We start from the raw sequence: 17431 nt of genomic DNA on the forward strand, positions 1-17431 counted from the left end.
ACCCTCATAACCATGTGCAGAGATCTGTACCCTTTATTTACAATCCCATTTATGTGATAACCCCAATGAATATCTTTCCTTATATTAACACCTAGATACTCACAATGATCCCCAAAAGGAACTTTCACCCCATCAACGCAGTAATTAAAACTGAGAGGACTTTTCTTATTTGTGAAACTCACAACCTGACTTTTAACCACGTTTATCAACATACCATTGCTTGCTGTCCATCTCTCAACATTTTCGAGGTCACGTTGCAGTTGCTCACAATCTTGTAACTTATTTGTCACTCTATAGAGAATAACATCATCCGCAAAAAGCCTTATCTCCGATTCCACTCCTTTACTCATATCATTTATATACATAAGAAAACATAAAGGTCCGATAATACTGCCTTGAGGAATTCCTCTCTTAATTCTTACAGGGTCAGATAAATCTTCGCCTACTCTAATTCAATCAGATCAATTTTCTAGAAATAAAGCCACACAATCAGTCACTCTTTAGTCTAGTATCCATCCTACTAAACGCTTTAGACAGGTCAATCGCGATATAGGGCATTTGACCTCCAGAATCCATAACATCTGCTTGTATCTTGCTGGAATCCTACCAGTTGAGCTTCAGTGGAATAAGCTTTCCTAAAACAGAATTGCCTTCTATCGAACCAGTTATTAATTTCGAAAAACATGTTTATATAATCAGAAAGAATGCCTTCCCAAAGCTCACATGCAACGCATGTCAAACTTACTGGCCTGTAATTTTCAGCTTTATGTCTATCACCCATTCCTTTATACACAGGGGCTACTATTGCAATTCTCCATTCATTTGGTATAGCTCTTTCAAACAAACAATTATCAAATAAGTACTTCAGACATGGTCATACATCGCAACCGATTGTCTTTTGTATATCCCCAGTAATCTGAACAATTCCAGCCGCTTTCCTAGTTTTCAACTTTTGTTTCTTATTGTAAATGTCATTGTTATCATATGTAAATTGTAATACTTCTTTAGCATTAGTTACCTCCTCTCTCTGGACATTTTCCTTGTAACCAGAAATCTTTACATACTGCTGACTGAATACTTCTGCCTTTTGAAGATCCTCACATACACACTCTCCTTCTTCATTATCCCTGGAACGTCCTTCTTGGAACCTGTTTCTGCCTTAAAATGCCTATACATACCCTTCCATTTTTCACTAAAATTTGTATGACTGCCAATTATACTAGCCATCATGTTATCCTTAGCTGCCTTCTTTGATAGATTCAATCTCCTAGTAAATTCCTTCAGTTTCTCCTTACTTCCACACCCATTTCTAAATCTGTTTCTTTCCAGTCTGCACCTCCTTCTTAGTCTCTTTGTTTCTCTATTATAATAAGGTGGGTCTTTATCATTCCTTACCACCTTTGAAAGTACAAACCTGTTATCACATTCCTCAACAGTTTCTTTTAACCCATCCCAGAGTCTGTTTACGTCCTTATTTACCTTTTTCCACCGATCATAATTACTTTTTAAAAACTGCCTCCTGCCTGCTTTATCAGCCACATGGTACTGCCTATTAGTCCTATTTTTAAGACCTCCCTTTCTATCCCATTTATTTTTTACGACGACAAAAACAGCTCCGTGATCACTATTGCCATTTATTACTTCGGTTTCTCTATATAGCTCATTTGGTTTTATCACCAACAAATCCAGGATATTTTTCCCTCTGGTTGGTTCCACCAATTTCTGAATCAGGTGTTCTTCGCATATTAACTTATTTGCCATTTTTTGATCATGCTTCCTATCGTTCGCATTTCCTTCCCAATTGACATTTGTTAAATTAAGATATCCCGCTTCAATCATATTCCTTTCCATGTCGTTTCCCACATAGCTGATTATCCTATCAAATAATTCTGAATCCGTGTCAGCGCTGTCCTTTCCCAGTCTGTACACTACAAAGACATCAAGTTTCCTATTATTTTTAGAAATGAGCCTTACACCTAGAATTTCATGATTCTCATCTTTAACTTTTTCGTAGCTTACAAATACTTCATTAACAATTCTATAATATAATTAAGCCTCTCCTAATTACAACAGCAGAATTTTAGTAAGAGATTTTCTACAGACACCTGTACTATACTTCACAAAAATTTTACAATAATTTTACGATAGTTTTACAAAATTTTACAATAATAAAATAAGCACTCTGTCTAATAAGATATTACTCGTATACTACTGTACAGTACACTACAATAGTATTAAACTACGTTCAGACGTATCCTAATTACAATACTGGTACCGTATGTCACTGCTGAACACCAACAGAAGTTGAAATTGAAAGTTTGGAATTTTCACGAACTACTGTACTCAAAGATTACCAACAAAGCTAAATGCTTAGAGAGATTATTTTCAGTTCGATGCTCTAATAGATACACACAAAAAGATACACACGAATATAGCAGGTAAGATACTGTACTATCTAAATATACGGTACCGTATCTTCACTACAATTGTGAACTGAAATCTGGTTATATGAATTTTATCGCTGGTGGATTACTATTATTTTCACTACTATGCGGGACGGAGAATATACTTTTCTTTAAATGCCGAAAAATGAGAAGTTGTCTACGATATTATCTGTTAAAACTATGTCGATTGCTTGAACTGCAATATTATTACGATAGGCCCTATAGGAATTTAATTATTAAGTTTTTATCGATGTATGAACGAAGGTGCAAAGTACAGTGCAAAGTATGCCGGGACCATAGGCCACAAATTATCGGAATAAGGTAATCAACTCATTTTGTATTTGTTTACACAACTGCCATGTGCATGTAGCCTGTACTCTTTGATCTCGTCGGAATGTACGGTATCAACAACCCAAAAACTGTGAAGTACCGTAATTACCAAGCGAAATTACCGTGTAATCCCTTTAACTTCTTCTAAATTGAAGTTTACAGGTATATCGAGGTTTTCAATTTAGTAAATTATTACCTTCGTTATAGCTTGAACGGATATCTATACGAACTACCGGAAAAGTTGCGGCGGAATTTACGGTACTATTCCTTATGGTAATGTGCCTTTGCAAGTATTATACCAACGAACCTACAGATATTCACAAATATTTTAAAAGTTAATATTATTACCTAAAGTATTTCCGAAACCTAAATTCGAAAGAAATGCAGCTCGGTTTGTTCTGGGCGATTTCCTACAAAACAGTAGCGTTGCGAAGTTTGGGCTGGGAAGACTTAGCAGAAAGAAGTCGAGCTGCTCGACTAAGTGGTATGTTCCTAGCTGTCAGCGGAGAGATGGCGTGGAATGACATTGGTAGAGGAGAAAGTTTGAGTGGTGTCTTTAAAACTAGGAAAGATCACAACATGAAGATTAAGTTGGAATTGAGGAGGACAAATCGGGGCAAATATTCGTTTATAGGAAGGGGAGTTAGGGATTGGAATAACTTACCAAGGGAGACGTTCAATAAATTTCCAATTTCTTTGAAATCATTTTAGAAAAAGCTAGGAAACAACAGATAGGGAATCTGCCATCTGGGCGACTGCCCTAAATGCAGATCAGTAGTGACAGATTGATTATAAGAGCAGCTGTACCCGCCATCTTGCCATGTTAGGTTAATCTTGTTAGGCTATGCTGGCGAACTTGGGTCTGTAAATTTGTCAACTTCTCTGTCAGGCTGGTAAGCCTTGTTCTATTGCAGCGCTTTCGCAACATTTATTTTTAATACCGTTCGCTATTGCGGAGCACGAACCACCACGTTGTGGAGCCCATTCTTCATACCACCCACGCTTATGGCGACACGGTGACGTAGCCGGCAACAGTTTGATACATTACTCCAGTAGGGTACCTATTCTTCTTGAATTCACTTCTTACCTTACTAAGAAAACCTGTAGCTGTCCGGCAACCATTTATTATGATCGATGGAAATTTCTACGAACTAATACGGTCTAAATCAGTTACACACTCTGCAGCACGCGCCACGAGTCCGAGGGGCTACAAACTCGAAACGAGGAGCCAAGCAGAATGTTTCCTCCCCTACAGACCACAGCCACAATATTTTTATTACAAACCAGTCTTGGTTTGAAATGTGATTACCCGTTATAGAAACATGTCGTAGAATTTGAATACCTCACCGGAATGAGGATATAACTAAAAAAATCAGTAATTTTCCAATTACGAGAAAAACATTTTCGTGCCTTTTATATGATATACTGTATATTCCTTGAACCCGCCGCATACTCAAGTGTACAAATGTGTTCAATGCCCTATATACTCTAATAATCCCCGCATGTTATTTTTAATTTGAGGAACGAAATTAGGGTGCGAGCTTTATTTGCGTCAATGTTGGCAACACGCTCCGGGCTCACCTAGTTTTTGATACTGGATTTACAGTTATGCTTTGTGTATCTGCAGATGGAAGGAAAACTGCCCCCGTATATCATATTTAAACGTAAAAATGTAGTATTTTACTCAGTAAATTAAATTCAACTTTTCTCGGTGTCACGATAGAATGCGTCTTTAGAAACGTGCAGGGTTAGCTTTCCGCACTTTCACTCACTTTGCTGTGTTGACTGTTTACTTCATACTTGGTAAGTCCGAGTGAAATCTTTTGTATTCAGCGTTTAAAGGAACGCCACAGTATCACGTAACGTGAAGAAGCAGAATGCGCGAACACTGGGGATTCTCTCTGGCGATGCTGGAAGTTGGCTCATAATTATAATCAATTCGCACGCAGCAATGTTAATAAAACTGCATTGGTTTTATGCCTATTCCAAACGGATTTTTTAAAAGGAGATGGAGTCACTGTACTGTGTTGTAATGCAGAGGGAAGCAAAAGAATTCCTCCCCTCATCATAGGAAGGGCCGAAAAGCCACTATGTTGTCAGGGCATCGAGTAGTTTCCGTGCAAACACAATGCATCTGAAATTGCATGCAGTACAGTAATCCATTCAACCAAGTGCTTGCACAGGGGAGTCAGTATAGACTTCCCGCCTTTGAATATTTTTCCCTTCTTTTTTCTTTCGTTGCGTGAGGTTATGTTTGTCAATGAGTTATCCAAGTGCATTATTTAAATACTATAAATGCACCTTGTTGGATACATTTTTGAAATAGTTATATTCCATTGGATTTTAAAGGTTTAAACTTTGAATAAATGTTAACTGCATGCAGTAACGGATCATAGAAAATTTGACGCGACAAGTGTTGGTATTTCTGAAGTACGAGTTGGCGGTTAATTCGAAATCACGTAATTCGAAGTCCGATTCCCAAAGACTTCGAATCAAGGAAGTTTTACCAAATCGCAAAATTAACATCCCAGTTCGCCGGTGTGTCTGTTTCAACCGTTTACATTGCACATCATCCACCACTGGTCCTGTAAATACAAGACCGCGTGCTGTACAACGAGGACACTAGTGACTACTACATGTTCAGATTACTTGTAGAGATTGTAGAGCTGTTCATGCTCAATACATCTTCCACATATCTTGATAAGTTTCATGGCAAATATATTTTATACCTGTGATAACATATTTCTCGAATATGTTCAGGCAAAGCTGCTATATCCGTAAATGTACACGTTCATATTCCGTAAGGGCCACGTGGACTTCACGGAGTGATATGAAATATTTGTTTATGCCTACAGTATGTTCCTCTTTAAATGGAAGGAATTTTTGTTCATTTAATTTTTTTCAAAATGAGCCTTCCTAACATTAGGGTGCGGGGACTATTCGGCGGCGGGGATTATTCCCGTAAATACGGTATTTGATTATTACAATTTAAGGTTTCAGAAATGATGCATAAATAGGGCCTGATGAAAGGGAAAAGGGTTCTATCATCACTTTTTCTCAAAATAACCAACAAGTCTGGAGTTTTCTCACATTTTATATACCAGAATCAAAATCCTGTACTTAGGATGTGTGCATCCTCTCAGACTTGTAACGTAGTACGTGAGGCTGAATGGGGCTCATAGTAAGAAGGAAGGTGTTTGTATTCACTAGAGCAAGCAGGTCGTGATGTTGATTCCGTCTTGTTAGGTTAATGGTGGAAGACAAATGCAGAAAGAGATGAGCTGAACAAAAACAAACTTGCAGAGCTACTTGCAAAAATAGGAGATCAGTTAATTCATGGAGGGTTTCGAAAGGCATAACAATCTACAATATCCTTAATTAAGATGCCTATATTTATCCCCTGTGTTAGCAAGGAATTCAATTAACCAAGGAAATATTTAACGTTAACTGAATGTAATGTTTTAGGTTGTACAACTGGATGAGTTGATGATCGTTCGTCATTCAGTTTTCGTGGTTGGCAATGCGGGTACTGGGAAGACTGAAGTTTGGAAAACTCTTCATAGAACATACAAAATCCTGAACAGAAGACCAGTGTTCAATGACTTGAATCCGAAAGCTGTAACAAATGATGAATTGTTTGGGATCATTAATCCAAGCACCAGAGACTGGAAGGATGGTAAGTTACAAAAACTTTTTAAATTCTACGATGTGCCCTAGTCCTTCTGATGTGACACTGCTTTCTCCAACAGGTCTGTTTTCCGTGATAATGAGAGACCAAGCCAACCTTCTTGGTGACAACCCCAAGTGGATTGTTCTGGATGGTGATATAGATCCAATGTGGATTGAATCTCTAAATACCGTTATGGATGATAACAAGGTACTTTATTATGCACTGTTAAAATTAATGAGCAACAAATCTGAAAATTGAAGGATCTATTACATCTTAGGCAGGAAGTAAGATGTCTAAGACGAAAATAAATTACTTGCTTTATGATTATTATTTGGATAGTTAGATTAATCAGGGTTCATCTATTGGTAAATAAATGAATCAATGTTCCCCAAAGACAAGAAATTAGAAATATATATACATTACCTTTCCAGTCCAACAACTCTCATTTAGTGCTGAAGTACCTGACTTGGGGGCCCCTTTAAACAACAAGCATCATCATCATCATCATAAAAAACTTGATTTCTGTGTTCGCTGTAGTGAGAATTCATGAGTCTCTCTCTGTCGCTGGTTTGATACGTAATGATCGTCCTGTATCAGACCCATGAGTGTGAGCACGCATGCCATTTCAGAGAATATCATAGTGGAGAAGAAATACAGTGCTCAAAAGAGTCCTGCATATTGTCCCCGTTACCCGGTCTGACTTAATCGTCAGACATGGAGATACCTAGGTGAGGACCGTTTGTGTGGGCAACATAAACTTAGGGACCTAAGAAATCGGCAGAATAAACAGGACATAAACAGCACACTCAAAAATAGTGAAGTGATATTTACTAACAAAAAACTCACCATGTTTGGGCAACCAAAATTAGCCCATGCCGGACTCTGGGCGAAACATTGGTAATTTTTGACGATTGAGTCTCCTGAATGTTAGTTTTAGCTCTCTCAATCGGAAGTAATATTTTGGTCATGCTAGCCCGGGAAGGCACTATAGCAAGTGTAGATGCAATTCTCCCTTAGTACGTCGGCACTGCATTGTGCTTATCACATGTATGGCTTGCAGTGGTGTCGCTACCGGCCAGTGTCTTGGATGATGTGCGGTATCCAGCTGTTGGGCCCATGCCACACTCTGGGCGAAACACTGGTAATTTTTGACGATTGAGTTTCCGGAATTTTATTTTTAGCTATCTCAATCGGAAACCATATTTTGGTCAAAATGAACATTAGTTGATTACTTTTTGTATCAGTTAGTTAAGTTGAAATCGAAATGTCACACTCATCTCTCCTGACAATCTAGAAGACAGAATATTATGAAATTACTTGAGAAATTGAATTATCCAAAAGCTAACATAACAACAATGGTGTCCTCCTCCTCGATAATTATTTACAAGCAAATCCATTAACCATCTGAAGATAGCCTTAATGAACTGAACTTGTTACACTTGAAACAATCAATCCAGAATTAAGGCGGTTATTTAACAAAATTGATTTTAATCAAAATCAATCTTAAAATGTATTATTTACAAGCTTCGGAAAATTTCTCTAACACAAAAATACATTTCAATCACTGCGGATCTCGCAATTTATTTAATTAAATTTTAACAGTTAATTGAGTAAGTAACAATGATACATACCTGTTAATTACACTCCCTGTTGAGATTATTTGTCAGTAATCTCATTAAATTCATAAACTGGATTGTTAATCTCCTTAATCTCGTCGAGTTACAATCCGAATCAATCTTCATAATTATTGTTGTCGACCTCTTTGAGTTAAATTACTTTGTGTTTGTTTATCCGTTTCATCCCGTTAAGTTGCCTGTGCTTTATGGATGTATTAAGGTTCTGTCATTCATGTACATTATCTAATTGATCAAGGACTAATTTCATTCACTTCACGAAAAGAGCACATAATTAAATTAATACGTCATTAACGCTACTTGCACCTTCAGAAGAACCAGCCTAAGCAACGCTGAAGTGATTTTCACTGTGGCAGAATGAAAATTCGTACCCAATAAATCATAAACCATGGTCCGACTTGTTGGCTGAACGGTCAGCGTACTGGCCTTCGGTTCAGAGGGTCACGGGTTCGATTCCCGACCGGGCTGGGGATTTTAAGCTTAATTGGTTAATTTCAATGGCACGGGGGTGGGTGTATGCGTTGTCTTCATCATCATTTCATCCTCATCACGACGCGCAGGTCACCTAAGGGTGACAAATAGAAAGACCTGCACCTGGCGAGCCGAACCCTTCCTAGGATATTCCGGCACTAAAAGCCATACGACATTTCATTTTCATTTCATAAATCATGACTAAGTAGTGCAATAAATCAACATGACACAATGCTCCAAAAAACGTTTAGCTACACGCTTTCACTTATACTAATATTATAAAGAGGACAAATTTGTGTATTTGTTTGTATCGTATAGACTCAAAACCTACTGAACCAATATTTTTAATTACTTCACCTATACAAAACTACATTGCCAGTGAGTATTTAATTTTCAAAACAATTCGAGGGGGCGACGGGAGAGATATAAAAATATAAAATTAATAGGCTAATATAGGCGAAATCGAATTTGTCGTACAAGGACGAGACAAGTCTCATTTTACGCCCCTTGACGCAAAGAACAAAACTCAGTAAACCCTAAGGGCCCGAAAATCATGTTTTAAGGCCGTAAAACCAATCGTTTTGGAGGTATTGGAACCACATTACCCCTGCTCTAGGAATCGCATAAAGAAACGAACGGCTGTAACCATGGCAACGTCAGACTCCAGGATTCCACAGCAGCGAGCTTATGCATAGGCCTATACGTTTGTTCATAGCTGCCAAACAAAATTGATACACATATAACTTACTATCTGGAAAAAATAAACTGTTGTGTAAGATGCTCATAGCACTCCTTTGGGCGGAACTCGAAAATTGATTGAAGTATTAAAATAATAGCCCCGGAGATCTCCATAGTGTACACTTTTCGTGGTATCAGTTCATCAATAAATCAGAATATTCCCACAACATGACGTTGAAATGGAACACCCTGGATAAGACCTTCGACAAAGCCCGGCATCGAAGACCCATCTTCCCCTACTAGCGTAACGAGGCGCTAGCTAAGTCGATAGAGACAAATGGGTCGCAGTCCGTCCTTACTGGGCAATAATCTACTAATTTACAGTAGGGGAATATTAATAATGAGTGGAATACTATCAAACTATGCAATGAGAAGAATGAAATGATTCTTTTTTCCATAAGGGCAATTTAATTGCTAATAAAGCACATAATTAAATCTTTCTACAGATATGCCACCGCATCAACACACAAATAACAAATACAAATAATTCTTGATGTTAGGATGTATATATAGTCGTATTTCTATAACCGCATCTGCTCAGAAATATAAAAAAATTGGAGAAATTAATTACTTAAACACATATCACTTCACACGCATCCCTACGTACACCAATAGCATATCGTGTGTGTTTTTCGTAACTCAAGCTGTTAATTTACACGATCAAAGCATCGTCACGCTGTCAAGTTAAATGAGGTTGTGATCAAGTTATTTGTGAGTACACTCTGAAGTACGGGAAAGTCACCTCGTCCTATACATTTCTTTAAGAACAGTATACAACTATCTCATAAGTAGATAAATATGTACATAATACAAATTCCATCGTGATGTTACTTCACACTACTATATAATTGACATCCAAGGACGTTGTTCCCTGTAGCGATACGTTTTAATGAACCAAGGACCCTTGGATTGCGTGATAAATCTCCTGAAAGTAACGACAAATAAATAAACACTTCACATTCATATAACAGTTGATGGACAGTGTGGTCTGTCCACAGTAGGTAGCAGTGGGTATGACTTAAACTGCTACTGATTAGCAGCGATCCAGGTTCCTCTGACAGTGTGGGTGTGAACACCTCAGCTGAGAACCCTGAGTGGTAAGAATCATGTAAAGGGGGGTGGAAATTCTCCATCGAAGATAATTGCAGGTATACTCCAAACGTTGTTATACTACAAGTTATTACAAGTCTTGGAGAAAAATGCGAACTTGAACGACCCTTTAAAGCACTATAGCGGTATTATCTCTCTCTCTTTCTCTCTCTCGGGCATTCGGCCCATGAAAGGCCTTGCAGGTAAGCGACCTGTCAGCCAGAATACAAACACTCCCTTCATGTGACGGGGTTTACCCGGCCTGTCGTGCGATCAATACTTTCGCTGCTCATCCACCTACATTTACTTTCCCCTGTGACACTAATATCATTAATGAGAATCCAATCTAATCTAGCCCTCTTTTCATTCACCACACGAAATTACCAATCGTGATACTAGTCAAATTGCTGGGCAATATTCATACTTCATTAAACAACAGGCCCATTACAGCCTTCTACACAGTGTTCGATTCTTACACTCCCGACTAGGCCACACATGTAAGTTCAAAAGAAGCTGTTCTATCGACTGGGGACAAATATACATCGACACTCGCGATTTTAGTATAACTCAATTATAATCACACCCACAGTCATATCGTCTTCTTTACGCTCATATGTATATCCTTAACTTACATAGGTGGGTATCCCACTGATGTGAAGCGGAAAAAGAAATTGCAGAATGTTTCGGAAGATATGTACAGAAAATAGCTGATTGTGAAATTGAATGAATTTTACATGAATTTCAAAACTTCTTACACAATTACTCTGCTTCACATTTATTTATCTAAGGGGCTTTAATCATAACATGCAATTATATTTCGTGCAAATAGATTAAAGAACGGCCATAGACCCGTGAAGATATTTATCTACTCCTACTAGGCATCTATTTCTTCCCTCTGAAATTGCAAATCGTAATCTACAGTCTACATCATTTGCATGCAATTTACATATTTACATTGAATTGAAACTGCGAATTTCTAATACTTCAGAATGGTACTTAACACTTGTCTGGTACAGTCCATTATCTCTCCTCCGGCAGGTACGGCAGGGGTCCTTAGCGGGACATCACGGCAGCGTCAACATCAGCATATAGTTCGTAGTTTGATAGTAGACAGGTAGCTATCATTATGACTTGGATCACGTTCGTGCTGAGACGGTCTCGTAGTTCACGATGCGTCGAATAGCTGACCACCTGTGCACGTGGTTATGCTCCTACGGATGAGACGTCGCTGGTACATAACACAAAGGAGGGAATTTTACTTAGGATAACTGTGTTAATTTGTGACACATTATACTGCTATACGATCAGATCAAACTCATGTTCTCGAGTTTCCTGATTAAACTATGGTAATCTCCCTGTAGCCCATCGCTCTCCCCAATTTGTCACTCGAATCCCCTATCAGCAATTAGGCCCTACGTGATAGACGATCTGAATTTCACTTCAGAGGTTACTTGGCAATGTCATGACAAGTATGGTTTCAACTCGGCCAATGTCACACTAGTCTCTATGGGATACAGAGTTAACTATTTCCTTAGGTCTCTCTGGTGTCAATGGCCTAGGATATTCCCTCATCAACCTATTATTAGGTTTGATTCGTTGACAAAAGTCACAGGTGCTAATAATGTCTCTAACATCCCGCCTCATGTATAGGTCGCTTCTTATATGGTGAAGTATCCCTGATAATCAGACAGTATTGAAAATTCTCATTAACACCAGGGTTATCATTGAAGACTCCTCGAACAATTTTTGGGTCGCCTCTGGCACCTGAGAAGTGAACTCTATACTTTCAGTTACACTGTTGAAAAATACGAAGTCATTACTACCCAAGTCGAAATCATCCTCAATGTTGGGCATTTCTTGGCCCTCGACTGGCCCCACTTCATCGGGTCTACCCTCTTCCTCGATAGGCGGAGCATCGCTCTTACTGCCTTCGGAATTAACTATAGGGGCATTCGGACCCTGGCACTTCATATCTTCACTATTTAACAGCTCGAACTCTACAGAGTTAGCATTTGAAAATTTTAGGGTATTGGCAGAATATTCAATAACGCCACTTTGCTTAATTAGATAATCAGACCCTATAACAGTATTAAACATCTTGTTTTTATGCCCTCTTTTACTGTGTCTATATCACGGGTAAGGCGTTTATTAATCTCGGTAAATTGAGAATTAATTTTAGCATTGGCATCAGATAATCTTCTTTCGATCTCTGAACCAGCCTTGGCGAGTCTACGTTCAAGGTTTGTATTTATCTCAGAAAACATACTATCTATATTTTCCGTTATATGTGTAATACGAGTTTCAAAATTGGTATTAAACTCGTCAGTACGTGTATTTATGTCGTTTCTTAGCACTTCTAATTTAACGCCGAGTTGAGTAGTAGCCGCGTTTGCCTCTTTAATGCGAGCTTCCAAGTTAGAGTTGGATTCGTTAATACGAGCACCTATTCGGGCCTCTAAATTAGTGTTGGATTCCTGAATACGTCGTGATTAATTGGTGTTAGATTCCGAAATTCATTCATTCATGCTAATTTTTAGAGCTTCATTGGCTGCTAATATGTTTTCCATTTTGACAATATTATATTTGACCAAGTACCATAGACAAGTACTAAATAAGCACTAATAGAACTTGCAAATATCACCATTAATGTTCAATGGTGGAAAATATTTCACATACAATATCAAAATCAAAATCAAAAAAGCTCTTTGAAAAAATATTTGTGGTAGTTCATTGTCCGTACATTACCAAGTATTGACTTTTGAATATATTCAACTAACTTCAAAATTAGTCTGTTGATTCGAGATTACTCTGATTAAATAGCACACGATTAATGTTAATATTTCTATCACTGCACTTTACTAACTTTGTATGATCTGAAATTCAAAGTTTCTGTACTTCGGTTTAGAATGATTATAAGATCTATTTTTACACTTATTCAGGTCAAGTTCTGAAAGTCTGAGCTTCATTTAAGTGTCTCTTATGCTAATTAATTTTATACTTGTACACTCTAGATTCAGATAATTCCTATCACATCTGAGTGTCATTTACACTTATGTACCCTGATATGTTATTCATATCGGCCCAACGCTGGGCGCCATTTATACTTATCTTCCCTCTCTGTAACCGTAAAACTTTGTTTTGATGGCTAGCTCGAACATAAGACTCGGCCCAGGTGGTGACCGGTCCATATCTGAATGTTTACAGAGAGGGAAGTCAGATAAGTATAATGGAACACTGATTGTTTAAAAAAAATTATTCATGAAAATAAAGTCAGATTCCAACATCACCCCAGTGTAGCAGTTATAATTAGTACTTCTCCTTGGGGTGGAATTGGCCTTGATGCATTGCGGGTCACAATGTCTGCTTAGGATGCCACCAACTTCCGAGACTACCTGGAAGATCTCGAATATCTCGGAGGTCTGTATGGTCTAGGAGCAACTGTAGTCGTGGCACTGGGCATGAAATAGATCCTAAGTAACAAAGGAGATAATAGTTTCACGGTGGGATTCACAAATAAACACAGTCATTGCCGATGGCTTGAATTGAACTCAAAATCACATCCGTTATGTATCAGCCACAGAAGGTAATAAGTCACTTCATCAACATTAAATATGATAATTTCGGCTCAAGGTATGTAGAATACAAGGTAGGGATCACGAGAGAGGTGCGCAGTGGCAAAGCAGAGCTGTGACGTCACGCAGGACCCTCGCGTTGAATCTGCTCAGAGTGAGGTAGAGGTAGTTCGAGTAAGAATCGCTGTGCACGCAGAAGCTAGGTGCTAATAATACACGATAGTAACATATCTGTGGTGTATAAGAAACCGTGTGTGTTTATTTTATGAGATAAAACGTAAAAAGCAGTAATAATGTACACTTTTCAGTATGCTTTGTCATGCCATTGCAGGCTGCACAAATCATAGCAGGCACGCGAAGGAACGAAACATACACTTTCATGAATTCCCTAAAACCACTGACGTAAATAAATGGCGACAGAAGTAATCAAGACATTATCGAAAGCTATCTTTCTCAGCTTCGAAGGTTCGGAAGGCTTTATGACCATCCTCTTCCGACAGCTGTGGCGCGAAAGGTGAGATCATTGCTTCTTAGCCTCAATGCTTCCGAGGCGATAAGAAATTCCATTTGTTCTCCGGAAGATTATGAAACATTACGCCCAAATATGTACTGATGAACTCGATCAAAACTCGGATATCGTGTGGCAGTCTAAGGCCAGCGTTGAGCCCACATCCTATTTTTTATCGGAGGATGAGCAAGGGTTCGTTAAAGCACTTGAAGATCTAGTGAAACAGCTCGAGGGGAGTCGTGAAACCAAGGAGCTGCTTGAAGACTTCACTGGCTATATAGCTTTTAGGATAAAGAAGAACCTCGATATAGAAAGTAATTACGGAGAGAAAACAGGTCAAACTACAAGGGGTGGAAATTAAATTTCAAAAAGATTTTTTTTTTTGCAAGTTGCTTTACGTCGCACCAACACAGATAGGTCTTACTGCGACGATGGGGCAGAAAAGGGCTAGATGTGGGAAGGAAGCGCCCGTGGCCTTAATTAAGTTACAGCCCCAGCATTTGCTTGGTGTGAAAATGGGAAACCACGGAAAACCATCTTCAGGGCTGCCGACAGTGGGGTTCGAACCCAATTTTCCGAATACCGGATACTGGCCGCACTTAAGCGACTACAGCTATCGAGCTCGGTAGTTTCAATTTTACCACGGGAAAGAACTGAAAGAGGGTTCTAACATCATCACAAACCTTACGGATATCCTGAAAAATACATTCTCCGAAATTTATGAGCTTGCAAGTTGCTTCGTGAGAAGCCGTTCTTTTATTCCAATGGACGCTTTAAACAAAAGTAAGACATTGAAGAGACCGGGTTTCTGTTAATACAACACCGATAAAGAAAGAAGAAAAGCAAAGAAATTCCACTGATGCTATGGATAAGTGTGTTTTGTTATATATATTTTTAATATCAGCATTATTCTTTGTGTATAATATACCCGTTATTTTTTTTTTTATGAAAGGCAATTTATTATGTTGTATATGAAACCAGTGCTAAGAATGTTGATATACAGGCTCATGAATATGGCCTATCTAATGTTAACGTGGAATTTGTCATTTCTTGGCACTTGCAGGAAAACATTTACTGTACTGTTTGTATTGTGGACAGTTTCCTAAAATTTGCTGTTTGTGTTGTTGACGGTGTATATAGTTTCCCAATACTGCTTGTAACAACGGACATATTTCTTGCAGTCATCAAGCTTTATGTTCGAGTCTGTAACAATTAGAGCCCCTTGTTATTGTTATCATAGGTGTTGAGAACATGAACATATGGAATGGCCATTCCACTGCTATCACAGTCTTACCATTGGTACATCCTTTTATACAGATCGAAATACTTCAGAAACGCTGCTGGATTCACACTGTATTTGATCTCCTATTATTACTCTACTGTAATAGTGAAGTGGAACGCATTTTCTTAGGTGATGTTAAAATATCAATGAAGTTATCTCTAACTTGTGGCTAAAACAGAATAGCTTACAGCTGTGTATTAGCCTACCTCATATAGAGGACAAGGCGCTGAGGGTTCAAGTGACGTCATCGCCAGCCAAGCTTGGTGGGGAGACCTGCGCGTGATCCCTACCTCTTACTCTAACTACCTTGATTTCGGCTGAATAGTGACGTAAAAACAAATATTCCACTTCCAAGCTTTACACCGTTCAATTTCGAAAATAAGCGTTATCAAAGGAATTTGGTCCGGGATCAATCTAGTCCCGTTCACGATTAAATAAAGAAAACACTGTCTTTCCAAGAACCGTCCTGGGTTCGAGACAAGAAATGTTAACTGCACCAGATTCGTTCTATCGTGAATGTGCTCACTTGGAAAATAAATCCTAAGTTCAATAATACTGTTAAATTCACCTACTTGTGTCAGCAGCTTTTAACATAAACGCATAGTTTGTCGAAATGTTCTAACACCTTGGTTGAGTAACACTGTTAAAAATTTAATCACCTGAACAGATTGAAATACTGAATTACGCCTCGCTGTTAGCACAGGTTTATCACTTGTTAGAGTCAAATGCAAGATTATGCACAGTTTGAAGTTTCATGAACGACAAAGTTGTCTCACTCAATGTTAAATCACTTTGTGAACGACAAAGTTGTCTCACTCAATGTTAAATCACTTTGTGAAGTTTAAAACCTGTCATTCAAATTCTACCGTCTCTTGTAACTTAAATTTAATTACGTCTCTTGGTAACGTAGTACCGTATTAGTTGGAATCACACTGTTCCTGATAATAGTTAAACACCTTAACTGTTCACGTCTCAACTCATACAAAACTTTTATTACCACACGTAAACTATACTGTAATATTTCTAAGTCTTGTAGATGCGCCTGTAGAATCAGAGTTCAATAGAACACGAACTTGGATTTCCATCGGAGAGCCGAACTGGCGACTAACATCACGGCAACAGTATGACCAACAGCCAACCAAACGGCCTCGACTGTGGCACAAAGCAGACTGATCTGACAAGCGGAATGCTTGCCTAGATATTCAGTATTTCCTGGGAACTGTAATTGCTAATATCTTTGGTACATTTTAACGGATCTCCATGAAACATGCGGATTGTGACTATAAAAATTTAGGCTACGCAGTGATATTGTTCATTTTTTCATATCATTAATCCATCTGAAAAAATTAACAATGGAAGAAATGGACATTCCATCTGACGTAACACAACCTTGGTCATGTTACTCAGTCGTGACGTTTCACTTCCCCGCTGCTGGCAACTGACAAGGTCGCAGGGGAGAGTGTTCGGCGGGTAGCATAACTCCGCATACATCGGGACTTTGATTGAGAAACGTGTTACGGGTATATATCCCCCTCTCTCCATGGGAAAGAAAATCCGATCAGGGTTTTCTTTTCTTCTCTAGTGTTCCCGATGATAATATTTCTTCAAATTGGCGGAGTTGTAAATTCCTTCCAGGTTTTCATTTAGTTTACTCACTTCAGTAATCCTGTAAGGTCCTACGTAGAGGGGACAA

At 38.5% G+C, this 17431-nt stretch overlaps 1 protein-coding gene across 1 annotated transcript in view; it reads left to right on the forward strand.

The window, feature by feature from the left end:
- LOC136863901 (dynein beta chain, ciliary-like) overlaps nucleotides 1-17431 on the forward strand; it is a 5220903-nt gene that overhangs the window by 2430122 nt on the left and 2773350 nt on the right. The window contains exons 41-42 of the mRNA XM_068226514.1: nucleotides 6240-6450; nucleotides 6524-6651. Of these exons, the coding sequence (XP_068082615.1) occupies nucleotides 6240-6450; nucleotides 6524-6651 (339 nt within the window). The remainder of the gene's footprint in view (nucleotides 1-6239; nucleotides 6451-6523; nucleotides 6652-17431) is intronic.

Source organism: Anabrus simplex, chromosome 2 (assembly GCF_040414725.1).
Source record: "Anabrus simplex isolate iqAnaSimp1 chromosome 2, ASM4041472v1, whole genome shotgun sequence".
Taxonomy (NCBI): domain Eukaryota; kingdom Metazoa; phylum Arthropoda; class Insecta; order Orthoptera; family Tettigoniidae; genus Anabrus; species Anabrus simplex.